Source organism: Amblyomma americanum, chromosome 7, assembly GCF_052857255.1.
Source record: "Amblyomma americanum isolate KBUSLIRL-KWMA chromosome 7, ASM5285725v1, whole genome shotgun sequence".
In the NCBI taxonomy this organism is placed as follows: Eukaryota; Metazoa; Arthropoda; class Arachnida; order Ixodida; family Ixodidae; genus Amblyomma; species Amblyomma americanum.
In genome coordinates this window covers 135,194,871-135,210,860 of record NC_135503.1, presented here as the reverse complement: position 1 = coordinate 135,210,860, position 15,990 = coordinate 135,194,871, and the positions used below count along the sequence as shown (strand labels likewise).

Sequence of the window (15,990 nt, the reverse complement as noted above, 5' to 3'; positions counted from 1 at the left end):
AAATGATGATACCTAGTTTTAATCTACTACTACACATATACTATCCTACTCCAAGAACTATAATGAGAACAGATGAGAGATCAGCAGCTAAACTGCCATTTTTGTGTGCTTTCAAAGACCTTAAAGTCAACAGCACGTCATAGCCATCGTTCAGTTCATAAAACCAAAATCGAAACAGCATCAAGAAGAAATGAAATTATATCTTATTTAGAAGAAGTTGTGGGCGAACATCGGGCTTTGAACCATGCATAATATTGCCCAACGCATCATTTTAATGAAAGAATTCACTCAAGTACCAGTACGGTCGTTTAAGAACGTTTGGTCGCATGTGGAGAAAAAAGAAGTCAAAAATTGCCATCAAGACACGCGCCCTGAATTGCCAACGGTACGAAGAGATCTGAGAGTGCTGCAATGTAAGTGCCATTTCTGCAACTGTCAGGGTAAAACATGACTGCTACGTTTCAACAATTGCTCTCACTGCAGATTCTTAATCAGTGGGTTCGTCTGTGCAGGCGCACTTTGACGCGCATAGGCTACGAGGGTTTCAGTTTTTGACTGGCGCATATTGTGTCCCTTCTTCATTTACTATCGCGGCTTAATCGTAGCACCTTTAACATATTGCTCAATATATGCCGAAGCCAGGTTTTGAGCAGCCCCCCTTGTGGAATGCGTCCTCATGGTACACTGCTGTCCCGCATACCGCCTAACAAACTGCTCCTAGGTTCTGATGGTGTGCATTTTCATCTGAACTCTGCAGCTCGCGAAAAAACTCTACAGGTTTTCAATGTGCCTTTTACTGCTGAGAAAGCAAATCCCGTCTAACATGGCGCCTGAAATCCACGAATTTGTACTTCCTAGTTCCTTCGATAAATTGTGCCTGGTGACGTCTTGTCTTTCGACTTCTCATCTCTGAGTGGTTTACTTAGAACTGGAATCTGTAATTCGCACCTTGAGCATTTCGCGGGAACGCATTAGGTCAGCTTGGTACGGGAAACACTCGTCCTCTAACGGCATTCTGCCATCTGGTCGGTCAAGTGCACAGGCAGCTATAACGAAAAGATAGTGTTAGTAGCAGTAATAAGCATTTATTTTGGAAGAGAAGAATTAGGGCATAGATGTTGACGGAGAGAGAGATTTGGAGCTTCAGTGGTCGGTTTTTCGTATTCCAGGACCCCGCTGGCGTGACATAACCGAACCGAAATTGCAGAAGAACGCATGGCAGGCACAAGAATTTTGGAGTTTATGAATGTAGTTTAAGCCTACTAGGCCCTTCCGCTCAATATTGCCGTGTTTGCTAGCAGCCAGAGGTAGCCAGAAGCCCGCGTACTATTTTAATGTGAAACCATTGTTAGTCCCATATCGATAAACGTTGGCGGCGTGGGGTTGTGCGTGTGCTCGCAGATTGTACAGAAAACCACAGCGATGGCAAGCCAAAACTTTGTCGTCATCAAGCGGCTGTATGACGTACACAGCAGGCTGACCACCGCCAGTTCAGACAACCCAATACATGTCATTCCTGTATATATACCAAAAACTGGTCGACCTCAATGAGGCGGCAGTTTTCCTGACAACATTCGTACCAAAAGTGTGACATAACAGTTTGTCGTAACCCGCCGCGGTGGCTCAGGGGTTAGAGCGCTCGGCTACTGATCCGGAGTTCCCTGGTTCGAACCCGACCGCGGCGGCAGCGTTTTTATGGAGGCGAAACGCTAAGGCGCCCGTGTGCTGTGCGATGTCAGTGCACGTTAAAGATCCCCAGGTGGTCGAAATTATTCCGAAGCCCTCCACTACGGCACCTCTCTCTTCCTTATTTCTTTCACTCCCTCCTTTAGCCCTTTCCTTACGGCGCGGTTCAGGTGTCCAACGATATATTAGACAGATACTGCGCCATTTCCTTTCCATAAAAACCAATTATTATTATCAGTTTGTCGTACAGCGTTCCGGATGATGTCATACGATTTCTCGTTCGATGTAACTTGCATGTGCTACTGAAGTTGGAGGCTATCTTTCGACTGGGGTTAGAACCAACGACATATGCACCGTCAATTTTGTGCATTTATTGACTATGAATCTCTCCACGTAAGGTGCGGTTGGCGTGTCCAGCGAGGTATGAGACTGTTAGTTGGACACTGTCTTTCCTGAATAATCAATTTTAGTACCAAACTGTGATAAAATAGTTCATCGTACAGCCTTCCCAGTGGTGCCATACGAGTGTGCGCGCGCGCGCGCGCGCGCGTGTGTGTGTGTGTGTGTGTGTGTGTGCATGTGTGTGTGTGTGTGTGTGTGTGTGTGTGTGTGTGTGTGTGTGTGTGTGTGTGTGTGTGTGTGTGTGTGTGTGTGTGTGTGTGTGTGTGTGTGTGTGTGTGTGTGTGTGTGTGTGTGTGTGTGTGTGTGCGCGCGCGCGCGTCTGTGTGTGCGTGCATGTGTGTGTGTGTGTGTGTGGGTGTGTAGGTGTGTGTGTGTCAATGCAGCCAGGCACAGTAATGCTTTCCCATTCCCATACGTCAGTAGCCTTAAGTGTCTCTGCCGAAATTTTTTTTAGTGGAAACGCTAATGAATGGGCTGCCGCGGCTCTTTGGCCTCATATGGAGCCGGCATTCTTGAGGAGAGAAAACATTTATTACTTCACTGTACTGAACTAGGAACAGGAGGTGGGAATGGTCGTTGCGCTGGGTGGCATACCTTATTCCGGATCACCATCGGCCGCCGCTGCTGCCCGTGCTCTCTGGACCATGGCCCGCTGGGCCTCCAGGTCCGGGCTGAAAAGGGCCGCCTCCGAGCCCTCCCTGGTTGGCTGACGTATAACGGCGATATGTGTATTGTACTCGTGGGCCCACACCATGTGGTATAGGTGAGCATACTACCCGCAGTATTTGCACCTGCCCGGGAATGTAGGATCTACGCGTTTTAGTACGGCGGGATTTAAGAAATACCCGGCTTGGAGCCGTCTATGGTGGCACTCCTCGGTTCTGTCAAGACCCTTGGCGGGTCACGGGTGTGCCCTCCTGCAGAGGCGTAAATGGTTTGTAACATCCGCGTAAGAGATTAACAAGATTGGTATGATTGCCGCGGCAGAACCGGGCTATTGAGTGGAACCCAGGGGAAGGAACGCTCGGGTAGCTGCGTGAGCGGCCTCGTTCCCCTCTACACTCTGGTTATCGGGCACCCATGCTATCTGTTTTTTACTAATCGCCGAATCCGAATAATAGTATTCTGCCGGCTAGTGGCGCTATCCTTCCCCGCACGTAATTTCGGCACGCCTGCTGCGAGTCCGACATTAAGTACGCTTAGTCAAAGTGGGTGGCGGCCAGTGCAGTCGCCGCTTCCTCCATCATGATCTTTGATTTTTTTCCTTTTGCCTGTACTTTTTATATATATTTTTCTTTTTCGCCCACCGCCTCAATAACGCCCTGCGGGCCCTGAGGGTATTGTAATAAAAAAATTAATAAACTAGCGCATCGCCCGTTTTTACCTAGAACCTTTCCCCTGTTTTCCCCCGTGCACCACCGCAATGGTGCAGATGGCCTCCTCGGTTGGGCCCGCTGCACCCACTTATTATACGCCTATCTTTTTCCAGTTGTAGTTTTGAACAAATTTTGGCCTGGAATCACGCCTCTCCTCATTATACTCCCAATTTATTTATTTTTTGTGGAGCGGCTTAGCTATCAAAGTATTTTTCCATGCCTCCAGAATGTCGACTCTGCGTTCGGTGGTTGGGAGCAGTGCGAGATTGAGTTCCCGGAGGACTTGTCTGCCGGCGCTGGTCATCGATAGCCTGGCAGTTTGGCTTTGTTGCAAATGGGTCGCAAGCCCCAAGGGTAGCGTTGGCCTGGCGGCCTGGGGCACAGCTGGAAACATCCGAAGGTCCTGGCAAAGGATGAGTCGACTGCCAACAAAACAACTTGTTTATTCTAGCATCGCAAAAGAGCAGCCGGTCAGGTCGACCGAAGTGGAGAAACGGGCGACCACGTTACTCGACGGAAGAAATCGAAGCCTCTCTTTGGCGTCCGGGGCAGCTGCCTTTATACCCTCGGAGTCGAGGGCAAGAAGGAACAGCTCGGGATGAGGCGCACGAGACGGCGACGCACGGACACGTTGAGACGTGACGTGACGCGTCCGCCGGGCCGGCGCCGGTCAGACCTCCTCGCCTCCCAGTTGGGGAGCTCCTCTCCCCGGCTGCCGCGCTTTGACAGGCGTGGGCACCAACATGCACACACACACACGCACACACGAAGACACGTGGCATTGAAACCTGCCTGGACGCGCTTGGCGGGAGGCGTTGCGGCAGCGCTGAACGGGCCAAAATGACCGCCTATTTAAACGAAGCCCTGGCGTCCGTTGCATCCGCGCCGGCTATACCGCGCGTCGTAGGCGAAACGTAACAGCTTGTTCTGTGGGCCTCAATCAGCTCCTCCACCGAGTTGTGTGCGCCAAGTTGGAACAGACGCTCTGTAGACGCTTTGGCAGGGTGTCCTAGCTCCGTTTTAACCGCCGCCCGAACGCGTCGAGGTTCCCGCGGTCGCTTTTTGTCAGCTTGAGGCAGGGCGCCACATACACCAATCGACTGACGATGAACGCCTGAGCCATGGCAGAAGTTTCTTTTTAGAGAAATCCACCGTGCTTGCCGAATATCTTGTAAACAGTCCTACTAACTTGTTCGCAGGTGGACTTTGTTTTTTTGCAAGACCATGGCATTGTTGCCCAGGTTATTAATTTGTAATCGCAATACCCGATGCGTCTCAACCACTGGTATCTGGGTACCGTTACGGTAAATTTTCTCTGTTCTCGCCTAGTTTTATATCTTTTCTAATGTGTAAGAGTTCTGATTAGTTCGGAGCGCATTTCAGACCACACTCCCTAGCGTAATCTTGCACTACCGAGGCGGCCTCTTAGAGGGCCCCCTCCATCTGCCCCACGCTGCCCCGGGACGACCAGATAGTTATGTCGCTTGATTAGACGGCGCGGCGTATGCCATCCACGGCATTGAGACTGCCGGGGAGGCCCATGAGGGCAAGCTTAAAAAGCAGGGGAAAAATAACTCCTTCTTGAGGCATGCCTCTGGTTTCCATTTTGATTGGTCCCAATTTTCATTGCCAAGTCTGATGTAAGATTTGCTATTTTCTAAACAGTGTTTTAGATGTCTGAATGTTTTCTCGCCGCAATCGGTGGTGTTCAAATACTTCAGAATTTGCTATGTTTAACGTTGTAAAAGCCCCCTTTAGCTCCAGTGCCAAAATAGCCCACTCTGCCGGATTCCCGAAGGGGCGGCGATGACTTCCCTATTGATTTGGAGCAGCACGTCCTGCGCTGATAACTGTGGCCGGAAGCCGGAAGAGAGAGATCAGAGTTGCTAAACTTCATGTCGGTTTTTGTTTTGATAATATAATGTATTGTAATCTATGGACACTAAACTGGTTTTTCCCGCTTTACATGGTGTGTTTACCTGCTATTAAAGAACGGTCACTGTTTTGTTTTCTTTTCGGGGAACTATCTGCATTTGGTAAGAAAATTACAATCAGTTTGATTGTTTCACAATTTTGTTCCTTTCTGTGACGAAGACTTGCTTGGTTGAGAAAATTTTATTCAATTCAGAGACGATGAGATAAATGTGCTAAATTATTTTCTGATCATAAACCTGATTGCTTCAATAAGAAAATATCCACCTACGTGGATCCAGAATAGGCGAAAATTTATCATGAAATTGTGGTGCAGATGAAAACCCCCAAAGCTTGATGTTAGGGTATTCTAACATGGTGCTCAGAATCGCCTGGGACGAAATGGAACCACCCACCACGGTTAATGTTTGGGATACATTTCCTCACCTATTATCCGTAAAAAGCTTCGTTGTTGCTGTGCTTATAACCTTGCATTTTGCTGTAGGAAGTGCGATTTAATTTCGCGTCCACATGTAAGGAAAGAGTCTAAAAGCGCCGTTGCCTTTGCTTCGCGTAAATACGATGAGGAAGTAAAAATTTAGGCAAAGGTTTAACCCGGCTCAACCAAAGTAACCAAAGCGAAAGCTTAAAAGTTAAGCCTCATAAAGCTTGGCTACACTTGGTTGTTGCTTGGGGTGGTAATGACTGATGTTTACCCAAGGTTTACAAGGCTTGACTTTAAATCTTCACGTTTAGTTGCTCTCTTCGTGTCTGTGCGGCAGCTCTTGGTGAGCTACGTCTACTGGCTGATCGGATTCCGCCTGTCGTATTCACAACCTGTGAGACGCAGACAGTTCACGAGGCTTCACGACCATCCATTGCGACTGATGCCATTTAATTTTCGAGAGCTGTTGCAATTCGTTGGCACCGGCTGAGAGGCTATCAGGACAGAGCGAGCACACGGCTACGGCTTAGCTGCCGTTTGAGCGACGTTATGGTTGTCACGTGACTAGGCAGAGGCGAGCACTCCGTTTCGGCGGCCGAGGCGGCTTAGTGACGTCATAGCTGCCATGTGGTTTTTCCTTAGCTCAAGGTCAAACTTGCGCACACGGCGCACACGGCTAAGAAGCTACGCAGGGGAGTAGTAAAAGCTTTCGCTTTTAACGCGGTAGCGTTAAGGCGCTCGTGTCGCAGAAAAGAGTTTGTACTTGCCCCGCCGCGGTGGCTCAGTGGTGAGGGCGCTCGACTACTGATGCGGAGTTCCCGGGTTCGAACCCGACCGCGGCGGCTGCGTTTTTATGGAGGAAAAACGCTAAGGCGCCCGTGTGCTGTGCGATGTCAGTGCACGTTAAAGATCCCCAGGTGGTCGAAATTATTCCGGAGCCCTCCACTACGGCACCTATTCTTCCTTTCTTCTTTCACTTCCTCCTTTATCCCTTCCCTTACGGCGCGGTTCAGGTGTCCAACGATATATGAGACAGATACTGCGCCATTTCCTTTCCCCAAAAACCAATTATTATTATTATTACTGCTAGAAGATAGCCAGGAAGATTTGCAAACTTTGGTTCATTGCCGTGGAGACGAAGGAGACAGTCTAGGTTTCAGTTCTAGCGCAGCTAAGTCATAATATTAATTGGTTTTTAGGGAAAGGAAATGGCGCAGTATCTGTCTCATATATCGTTGGACACCTGAAACGCGCCGTAAGGGAAGGGATAAAGGAGGGACTGAAAGAAGAAAGAGGTTCCGTAGTGGAGGGCTCCGGAATAATTTCGACCACATGGGGATCTTTAACGTGCACTGACATCGCAGAGCACACGGGCGCCTTAGCGTATTGCCTCCGTAAAAACGCAGCCGCCGCGGTCGGGTTCGAATCCGGGTACACCTGATCAGTAGCCGAGCGCCCTAACCACTGAGCCTTCGCGGCGGGTTAAACTGGTGTGGTGATTTTCAATGTTACAACTGATCAGAAGCTTACAATGCAAGACCATGAAATACCACGAGTGGCCGAATACAAATACCACGGGGTATGGGTAAACGAAGGGCAGATGTACACGGAAAAGCACGATCAGTCTCTCATAGCAATAGGGCTAAGAGATGCAGGGATAATGAAGGATAAGGCATTATGGGGGTACAATAGGTATGAAGTACTGAGACATATTTGGAAAGGAATAATGGTGCCAGGGCTTACATTCGGGAATTCGGTTCTGTGCTTTAGAGCAGAATTTCGGTCGAAATTAGAAGTAAACCAGAGAGCTGTTGGAAAATTAGCATTAGGCGCCCACGCGAAAACCACAAACGAGGCAGTGCAAGGGGATATGGGCTGGGGATCGTTCGAAGCACGGGAAGCTCATAGTAAAATACTCTACGAAGAGCGCCTGAGGGAATTGGACAATAGCAGGTGGGCAGCGAAGGTATTTAAATACCTGTACAAAAAGAGCGTTGACTCAAATTAGCGGGAAAAAACTAGGAAGATAACGAGTAAGTATCCCAGACACGAGGACGGAGAAAAACAGAGCATTAAACGACAGGTTAAAATGCTGGAGGTATAAATTGGATAGATTCTGTGGAAAAGAAGCATAGTCTAGAACTATATCGATACTGGAGAGAGAAGATCAGGAAGGAAGCGCTTTATGATAATTCATGAGGCAGTGCCTTCCTCTTTGAAGCTAGGTCAGGGTGTCTTAGAACGCGCAGCTATAAAAAGAAATTTAACGAAGAAGATGACACATGTGTTGTGTGCGGTAAATTTGTAGAAACGATGGCACACCTCATACTAAAATGTGATGGTATTCATCCTGATGTCGATGCAGGCACAGTCACTTTTCCTGAGGCCCTAGGGTTATGAGATAACAAGTCATGAAAATAAATCTGTAGTGGAAATTAGCAAAAAGCGATTGGAGGATTGGTGGCTCAAGAGGAGAGGGGTGATATAAGGTTAAAAGTGTAGGAGGACGAATTTAAAGAAAATGGCGAAATTTAATAACTTAAAACAGTTAAACGAAAATGAAGGGATAAAAGCAGAGCATGGTGGCTACTGCCATCACCCCGTTTCAAAGGGGACGTTCCTACCTTCCATCCATCCATCCATCCAGCCAGTGTAGTCGGCATCGGCCGTGAGCGAAAAATCCCTCCTCCTCCTCCTCCTCCTCCTCCTCCTCCTCCTCCTCCTCACATTGTACGCCACTGCCCCAACAGATGGCGCGCGACGGCAGCTCCTCCCGCTCATTTCGTTCGGGCGCAGTGGCGCCGTGCGGGCACGCAGGAATAACGCGGTGAGCGGCGAACAACGCAGAGCACATCCAAAGCGCGTTCCCGACGAATCTTGCGGCTTGCTGCCCGTTCGTTCGGCGCAGAAGCTATGCTGGCGTTCGTGGCATCGGGTTTGTGGTGACGATGTGCCGACTAACTACGACTGCAACTTCAGTCCCGCGCGTTTCGGCAAGGCGTCGCTCCGAACGGGCGATGGTGTTCCGTGGACTCCCTGGCAGAGCTGCAACAAGCTGTAGCGTTCCACTCTTAAAGGCGAAGCTTAAGCGTCCTTCAGTTTTAAACGCAGTCTTCGTAGAATAAGGCCGCGGTTCGCCTTTTCTGTAAGCATGCATTTGGAGTGAAAATTGATCATTGGTTTTGAGGGAAGGAAATGACGCAGGAAGGGTCTCACATAACTCGGTGGACACCCTAACCGCACCCTAAGGGAAAACATAAAGGAAGAATTGAAAAAAAGGAAGGAAGAGGTGCCGTAGTGGAGGGTTCCGGAATAATTTCTACCACCTGGGGATCTTTAACGTGCGCTGACATCGCACAGCGCACGGGCGGCTTTTGCGTTTTGCCTGCATCGAAACTCGGCCGTCGCGGAGTGCGCAGCCTTTGTGAGAAGTCTTCATGTCAATAAGTGTGCTTTTGACACTAATAGTTAACAAGTCAAGATTACCTTAAACGCCAAAAGCCGTTCAGAAGCGTGAGCGAGTGCTCTAGATTAGAGATTTAGAGGTCTTGGGGTGGCACATGTGCCATGCCACATGGTCGAAAACCATGCTCGGACATCATCGGATATTAAAGAGTGGGTATACACATTGATACAAAAGTAAAGCAGGAGTCCTGAATGAATGCACCTATGGTACTATCGGTCCGCGTTACGAGGTTGCCATATAATCCTTTAACGCAACATAGGCACGGAATACTTGCTTACTTCAATTATAAGCAACAGAAACTAAGGCGATCTTAACTCGCATTATAGCAGTTACGTACTAACATTAAGTCCGGCATTTAAAACTCTAAGTCCGGCATTTTAAACCCGCATTTTTAAAACTGCAAGTGCCGTAGAGTACATTAGCCGAAACTCGAGCGAATAATAGCCTAATATTCTAATAACGAAATTTCCCTTTTAGTTTCACCTACTTCTACCTGCTACAGTTGCGCCAGGGTCTGAGGCAACAAAATGAAGAAAAAACCGGTGCCCAACAAGAAGGTCGAGGAGAAGGCTACCACGTAAGTTTCACATTAATTCCACGCCTTTAGCGTGATCTACACTTAAGGCTTGAATATTTTCTCTCCGACCCATCTACAACTCCAACACATTACTCCTTTGCGAAACCACTCAACTGAAATATGTATGTTTGTCAGACTGTGGTGTTCGATATCTGTAAGCCCCAAACAATACCAATACTGTTTCCATATTACAGGACGCGCGCTTACTTTCACTGGTTGTAGTTATCAGTAAGCCTAATGGTGCTGTGATTGTGATGCAAATGTGCCATAAAGGGAAGGTGAAATGATTTTTTAAGAAACTTAAGTTCGTGAATAAATCGAATCTATGAAGCCTCAAGCTAAAGCATGCCAAGTAGCTTTGCGCCAGCATTTATAATAATGACGTAATCACCTTTTAAAACCACAACGATTGTCAGGCTGCTCGCCACCGCGCTACAAAAGCGCCGAGAAACTCGCGATGACGGAATTGTTGCCGAAATTTCAGGTGTGCGCTAACTTCACCCACGAGCTGCCATGTGTCTTCCCTTTGCCGTCAGTCTTGGTGTTTCCTCGTACACTGCTGCGCTACAATCTCGCTATGGTCATGCACCAACAAGCCCAAAAAGACACGCTGTTGAGTCTTCGAACACTGCCAAACAATGCTTCGTAGGCTTCACCTTCGGCGGCGTTGGTTTAATTCATTGAAGCAAGGGAAGTGAGGGAAGAGGATGTTCGCGTCAGGGAGCCCAGATAAGCAACATCTTTAGCAGCGTTTGTATTAAGGCTACTTGCCTCAAGATTAAGGACGCATTACCCTTCACAACACAGCACAAAAGCCGATAAATGTAACGGTGCAAGCGCTTCTGCCATCAACCTTCATGTGATGTGTGTTGCTGTATGCAGTAATTCGTCCTCACACATCTTGGGCATTCCTATCACATGTTTAACCTACTATGGTGACAAAAGCTAGAACAGCGTTGCGTCGGGTGTTAAAGAAGCGGTTTCACGTGCAGAGTTCAGACAGAAGGGCTCCTGTTAATGATTAAAGGGCCATCTCATCGTTTGTCACTTTGTGGTGTCCGATGAAATTTTAGGATAACTGTCGAGTTTACCGCCCCAACCTACTGAAGCATGAAGACAGGTTCATGCTAATTTACAAACGTGAATGCACGCAGACATTGACGAAAACAGGAGTGCGAGTGCAGTAGTCTTTGTTCACAACACTGCGATGTAGCGTTGCAGGGAACTAAGCGAGCCGAGCGCACACGGCGCAGCATTGCATTAAACAATGCAGCAAGTAAAGCAGTGTGTTTTCGCATGCTGGTAGTGCCTAATTCTTGATTTCAGTAGCAAACATAGCATTCTTGAAGTCCTGTCTATTGAACAGTCGTACTGTCTTACAAACAAAACAGAAAAAAAATTACGGAGGGCAGCTAAGGCTGCTTACGTGCTTTGAATGCAAAAGCATTACCTCATCGTGAACTCTGCTGCGAGATTCATTAAAGATTCGTTCGTTTCTGATAGGACACCCACTCATTAGCAAACGGTCGCAAGGAAGCGCATACACCAGCTTCACTTTTATTCGCCAAGAAGTAACGTTATGGACAGTGCGCTCACCCCGCTATACGAAGGTCCTTCGTTCAATTTCTCGCACCTTCGGAAGAAATTTTATTCTTTCGTTGCTGTAGTCGTCACTATCTTGTGATCTACTGCTGACGTCATGCGAGAGCATAGTGATGTCACTGAAGAATTTTGTGCCATGGACGACGATGGTAGACGGACGGCTTCTTGTGCCCAAACGGGACATATAATGTTTCGGCATTAAAAGAGAAATAGCCTACAGGAACAGCGTAATGAGCCAGACGTACCACGCGGGCCACTGCGTTAGCAAACCGTTACTTGAGCAGGCGAAGGTTTTACACTCCGCACGCAGACAGCTTCTACCGAAGCGCTGAATGTCCTTCAGGCATGACGGCGAAGCTTGCTCGCCGCTTTCGACCGAACAAGGATAATCTGTGGTGGTACCGGGATTAGCTACAATTCATACGCATGGCATGACGAATGTGCGTTTGTGGCAGTGTTTTTTGCACATGTGCTTTGTTCTTCATGAGGAAAGGAGGCGCTGGAGCAGTGTACCAGTTGTTCGTCTGTACTCGTCCTGTGCACTGCATTCATTTGCTGTCCCGCCCTATTCACAAATTTTAAGCTTATCGATTGTCGTACCAACTAGCCCCCCACCGCCCTCTTCTGTAATCATACTGTGCAGTATTTATCAGACAAGAATTCGGCAAGATGTTTCCGTCGCCGTTGTTGATCGGAACCTTATTGCATTCATTGAGAACACACGGTGTTATATCCGTATTTATTTTATATTATAAGCGTTGTGTCCAGCACACGTGGTCTATCGATCACCTTCTCTTCTTTAACGCTGACTGAGTCTAAAAACTGCTCTAAGCTCCCTTCTCTTCTTCTCAAACGCGTATCTAGAGACGTATTCTATAATCTGTTCATTTTCCGTTGTCTATTTCGCCTCCGATCGTGCCTCTTTAAGTGCGCACTCAGATGCACCCGCGGCTTTCAAATGTCGGTAGGAAGTGACCCAGCCATTGCGTGGTTGGCGACTTGACCTTACCATTGACTGAAATTGGATGCAATGGGCAGCCAATGGTGAGATCGTTCGCCAACCGCTGAATGGCCGGGTCGCTTCCCACCGACGTTTGCAAGCCGCGGGTGCATCTGAGTGCGCATTTACAGAGGGACGATTGGACGCGAAATAGACAACGGAAAATGAGCAGCTTATAGATTACGGTCCCTGGTCACCTCCGTTTTCTCTTCTCTTATGAAGAAAAATGAAACAGCGCCAGGATTTAGGCCTCGAGCGCTCTAGACACAGCTGTAGTAGTGCATTATCCCGATGGAGAAAGTGCTCCGAGAAAAGCCGGCAGTTCGAAGGCGCCGTGGTTAACAACGATAGCTGCACAGCACGAGTCCACAGTCTTCGGTGCTTTACACCTCAGAAAATAATGCGAAGATGGGCCTCGAGCAACGATGCTGTTGCACTACCTCGTCGTTTTGTTTCACCGCCCGAAAGATTACATTGCTAAGGGCGGTCGCGGGAAACCGGGGATTTAGACATAGCAGCGCATACGCAGATAATTCTAGCCCGTCGGCAAAGCATGTGTAGTGATTTGATTTGAGCATATAGAGGCGGCCGTAAGGTGCTGTGGTAAGGTTCAAAATCGGGAAAAAATTACTTTCGTGCATTTTCTGTACCAATATTGAGTAGTTGTTATTAGTTTCAGCCGATGAATTTTATGATGTGCGTCAATAACTGCGGCGCCAACATTTTCGTTCAGCATCCCTTTTGTGTTGTGTTGTGTTGTGTTGTGTTGGGTTTTATGGCACATAGGCAGCTAAGGCCATCATGCGCCAAGCACAAGGTATAGAATTGCTTTCCTACAGAATGTTTTGGACTATAAAAAAGAGGCGTTGGTGCAGATGACTTAAAAATATTGTACTGCCTAGTAATAAAAGGGGAGAAATTTGGAAATGGCTAATGGTAAAAGCCTTAAAGATGGTCAGGCAGCCTAAGCGGCTTTCCTTGGCTAGCAAGGATCCTGAGGCTCCCAATTATTCAAATAAACAGCCTCAGCCTACTTCTCGAGAATGAGAAAGTGGCTGAGGTGTATCATGTATAAAAGCGATCCAGTGGTTAAAAAAAATTACAGCTTTTCAAGTACGCCTGCTGCTTTTAAAAAGCTAAAAATGGAAGGTATGTTAACAATGGCATTATCAGCTAAAAGCAATGTAGGGTGGAAAGGAATGCATTCATGATAAAATTGAGTGAAGTTCTTTTTTCTTAGTTTTTCTAGTTATATACATGAGAATAAAATGTGGTTAACCGTAAGTTCATCTCCGCATTCTTCGCAAACAGGTTTATCTTGTTTTGTTAGCAGGAAGTTGTGCGTAATGTGCTTGTGGCCTATTCTGAGACGGCACAAAATCACTTCTTTAAAACTTTCTTGGTGCACGCATGACTTAAATTCACCTAAAATCAGCTTTACTAAGTGTAGTTTATTATTCAATTCGCTGTTCCAAGCCGATTGCCATTTTTTCCTTTACTTCATTTGTACTAATTTCATGCAGTCATTCAAGGGTATATTTACTTTTTTTATTTCCTTGCCACGAGCTTGAGCAGCACAGAAATCTGCTCGCTCATTGCCTTTTATGCCGACATGACTCGGGACACAGCAGAGTTTAATGTTTTGTCTTCTAGCTGTGGCTGTTACTATGTTGTGTATAATGTCACCAAGTATAGGAGTGATTGCGTTTCTTGAGTGGAGGGCTGTGAGTATACTTAAAGAGTCTGTGTAAATAATAGCGTTTTCGAGGTTCTCGCTGAGTATTTTTTCTACGGTCACATATACTGCGTAACATTCTGCAGTGAAGATGGATGCGCACTGTGGAAGTCGTATTGTTGTCTCCGAATTCCCTCGCACCACTGCACTTCCTACATAAGTATCCGTTTTCGAACCGTCAGTATAAAAGGCTGTGAAACCATTGTATTTTTCCTCAAGTGCCAGAAATTCTTGTACTATTTGGTGTTGTGGAGTTTGCTTTTTGCGGAACTGTGTGAGAGTGAAATCGCACAATGTAGGAAAATCCTACCATGGAGGCAGTGGACCTCGTCTTTGCGCAATGCTGGGTAATGTGTTCAGTATGCCGAGATTCCGGCAGATCTCTTCAAAGCGTAAGAGCGCTGACCTGGTGGCTTGCGGTTTGTTGTTAAAGATTGTTCTGGATGGACACTTTGTAACTATTCCATAACAGATGTGTTATGGAAGGGAACGGATTTTTAGGACGTATGAGCATGTAAGCATGCTTCTTCTATCTGTAAGTGATGGTTCGTTTGTTTCGACATAAAGACTGTTTATGGGCGACGTCCTGTAAGCGCCAGTGGAAAGACGCAACCCCAAATTATGCACTGGATCTAGTAGTTTCAAGTAGGATGGCCTTGCAGAAACCATACACCAGGCAACCATAGTCTAAGCAGGACCGTACCACAGAGCGATAGATGTGTAGAAGGCTTGCCCTGTCAGAACCCCAGTGTTTGTGTGAAAGCACTTTGAGTATATTCAGCGATCGAGAAGCTTTCTTTTTCAAGGCATTTATGTGAGGTAGAAAAGTTAGTTTTCGGTCAAATGTTATGCCTAAGAATTTGTGTTCAGTTTTTAAAGGTAACTGGGTTTCGTTTAGGTATAATGTGGGGTCTGTCTGTAGACCCCGTTTCAGCGAAAAAAGTAAGGCCACTGCTTTCTGTGGAGAGAACTGGAAACCATTCCTGTCTGCCCATTTTGCCAGTTTATTTATTGTTAGCTGTATTTGTCTTTCGCAAGCGGATATGTTTGAGGATGTACATGCTATCTGAAGATCGTCAACATAAACAGAATACATAGTGGACCTTGGGATTATTTTCCTAATAGAATTCATTTTTACGACAAAGAGAGTTGTACTTAAAATACAGCCTTGGGGTACCCCATTTTCCTGAATAAAATTCTTTGAAAAGGTCGAGCCTAGGCGCACATGGAATGAGCGATTGGATAAAAAGTCTTTTATGCAATTTAACATCCTGCCGCGGACGCCAAGCTCGGCAAGGTCTTGCAGAATCCTAAACCTCGAGGTTGTGTCGTATGCCTTTTCTAAGTCAAAAAAGACTGCAAGACTTTGTTGTCTGTGTATAAACGCATCTCTGACAGTATTTTCAAGGCGGACTAGGTGATCTGTGGTGCAGCATCCTTTTTTAAAACCACATTGATGGCTGTCGAGAAGTTCACGGGATTGAAGGACAAAAGGTAATCTTACGTTTAGGACACTTTCAAAGGACTTGGCGAGGCAACAGGTAAGGGCTATGGGTCTATAACTGTTCGGAGCGGTTGGTGGCTTCCCGGGTTTAAGAAACGGCACAATAATAGCTTCCTTCCAAGCTTTGGGTATTTTTCCTGATAACCAAACTTTGTTAAAAAACTTCAGAAGTGCCTCTACGGCAGGTTCAGAAAGATGGGCTAGCATTTGGTAATGTATTTGATCTGGGCAGGGGGCGGTATGTTTACCGGCAGAAAGTACTGTTTGGATTTCTTGTATTGTAATT

The 15,990-nt window shown here is 47.0% G+C and overlaps 1 protein-coding gene across 1 annotated transcript in view; it reads left to right on the top strand.

The window, feature by feature from the left end:
• Window positions 1-358: 358 nt before the first annotated feature.
• Window positions 359-15,990, top strand: part of LOC144098089 (uncharacterized) — a 51,860-nt gene continuing 36,228 nt past the window's right edge. Inside the window, exons 1-2 of the mRNA XM_077630641.1 lie at window positions 359-413; window positions 9,764-9,863. Of these exons, the coding sequence (XP_077486767.1) occupies window positions 9,814-9,863 (50 nt within the window). The 5' untranslated portion in view covers window positions 359-413; window positions 9,764-9,813. The remainder of the gene's footprint in view (window positions 414-9,763; window positions 9,864-15,990) is intronic.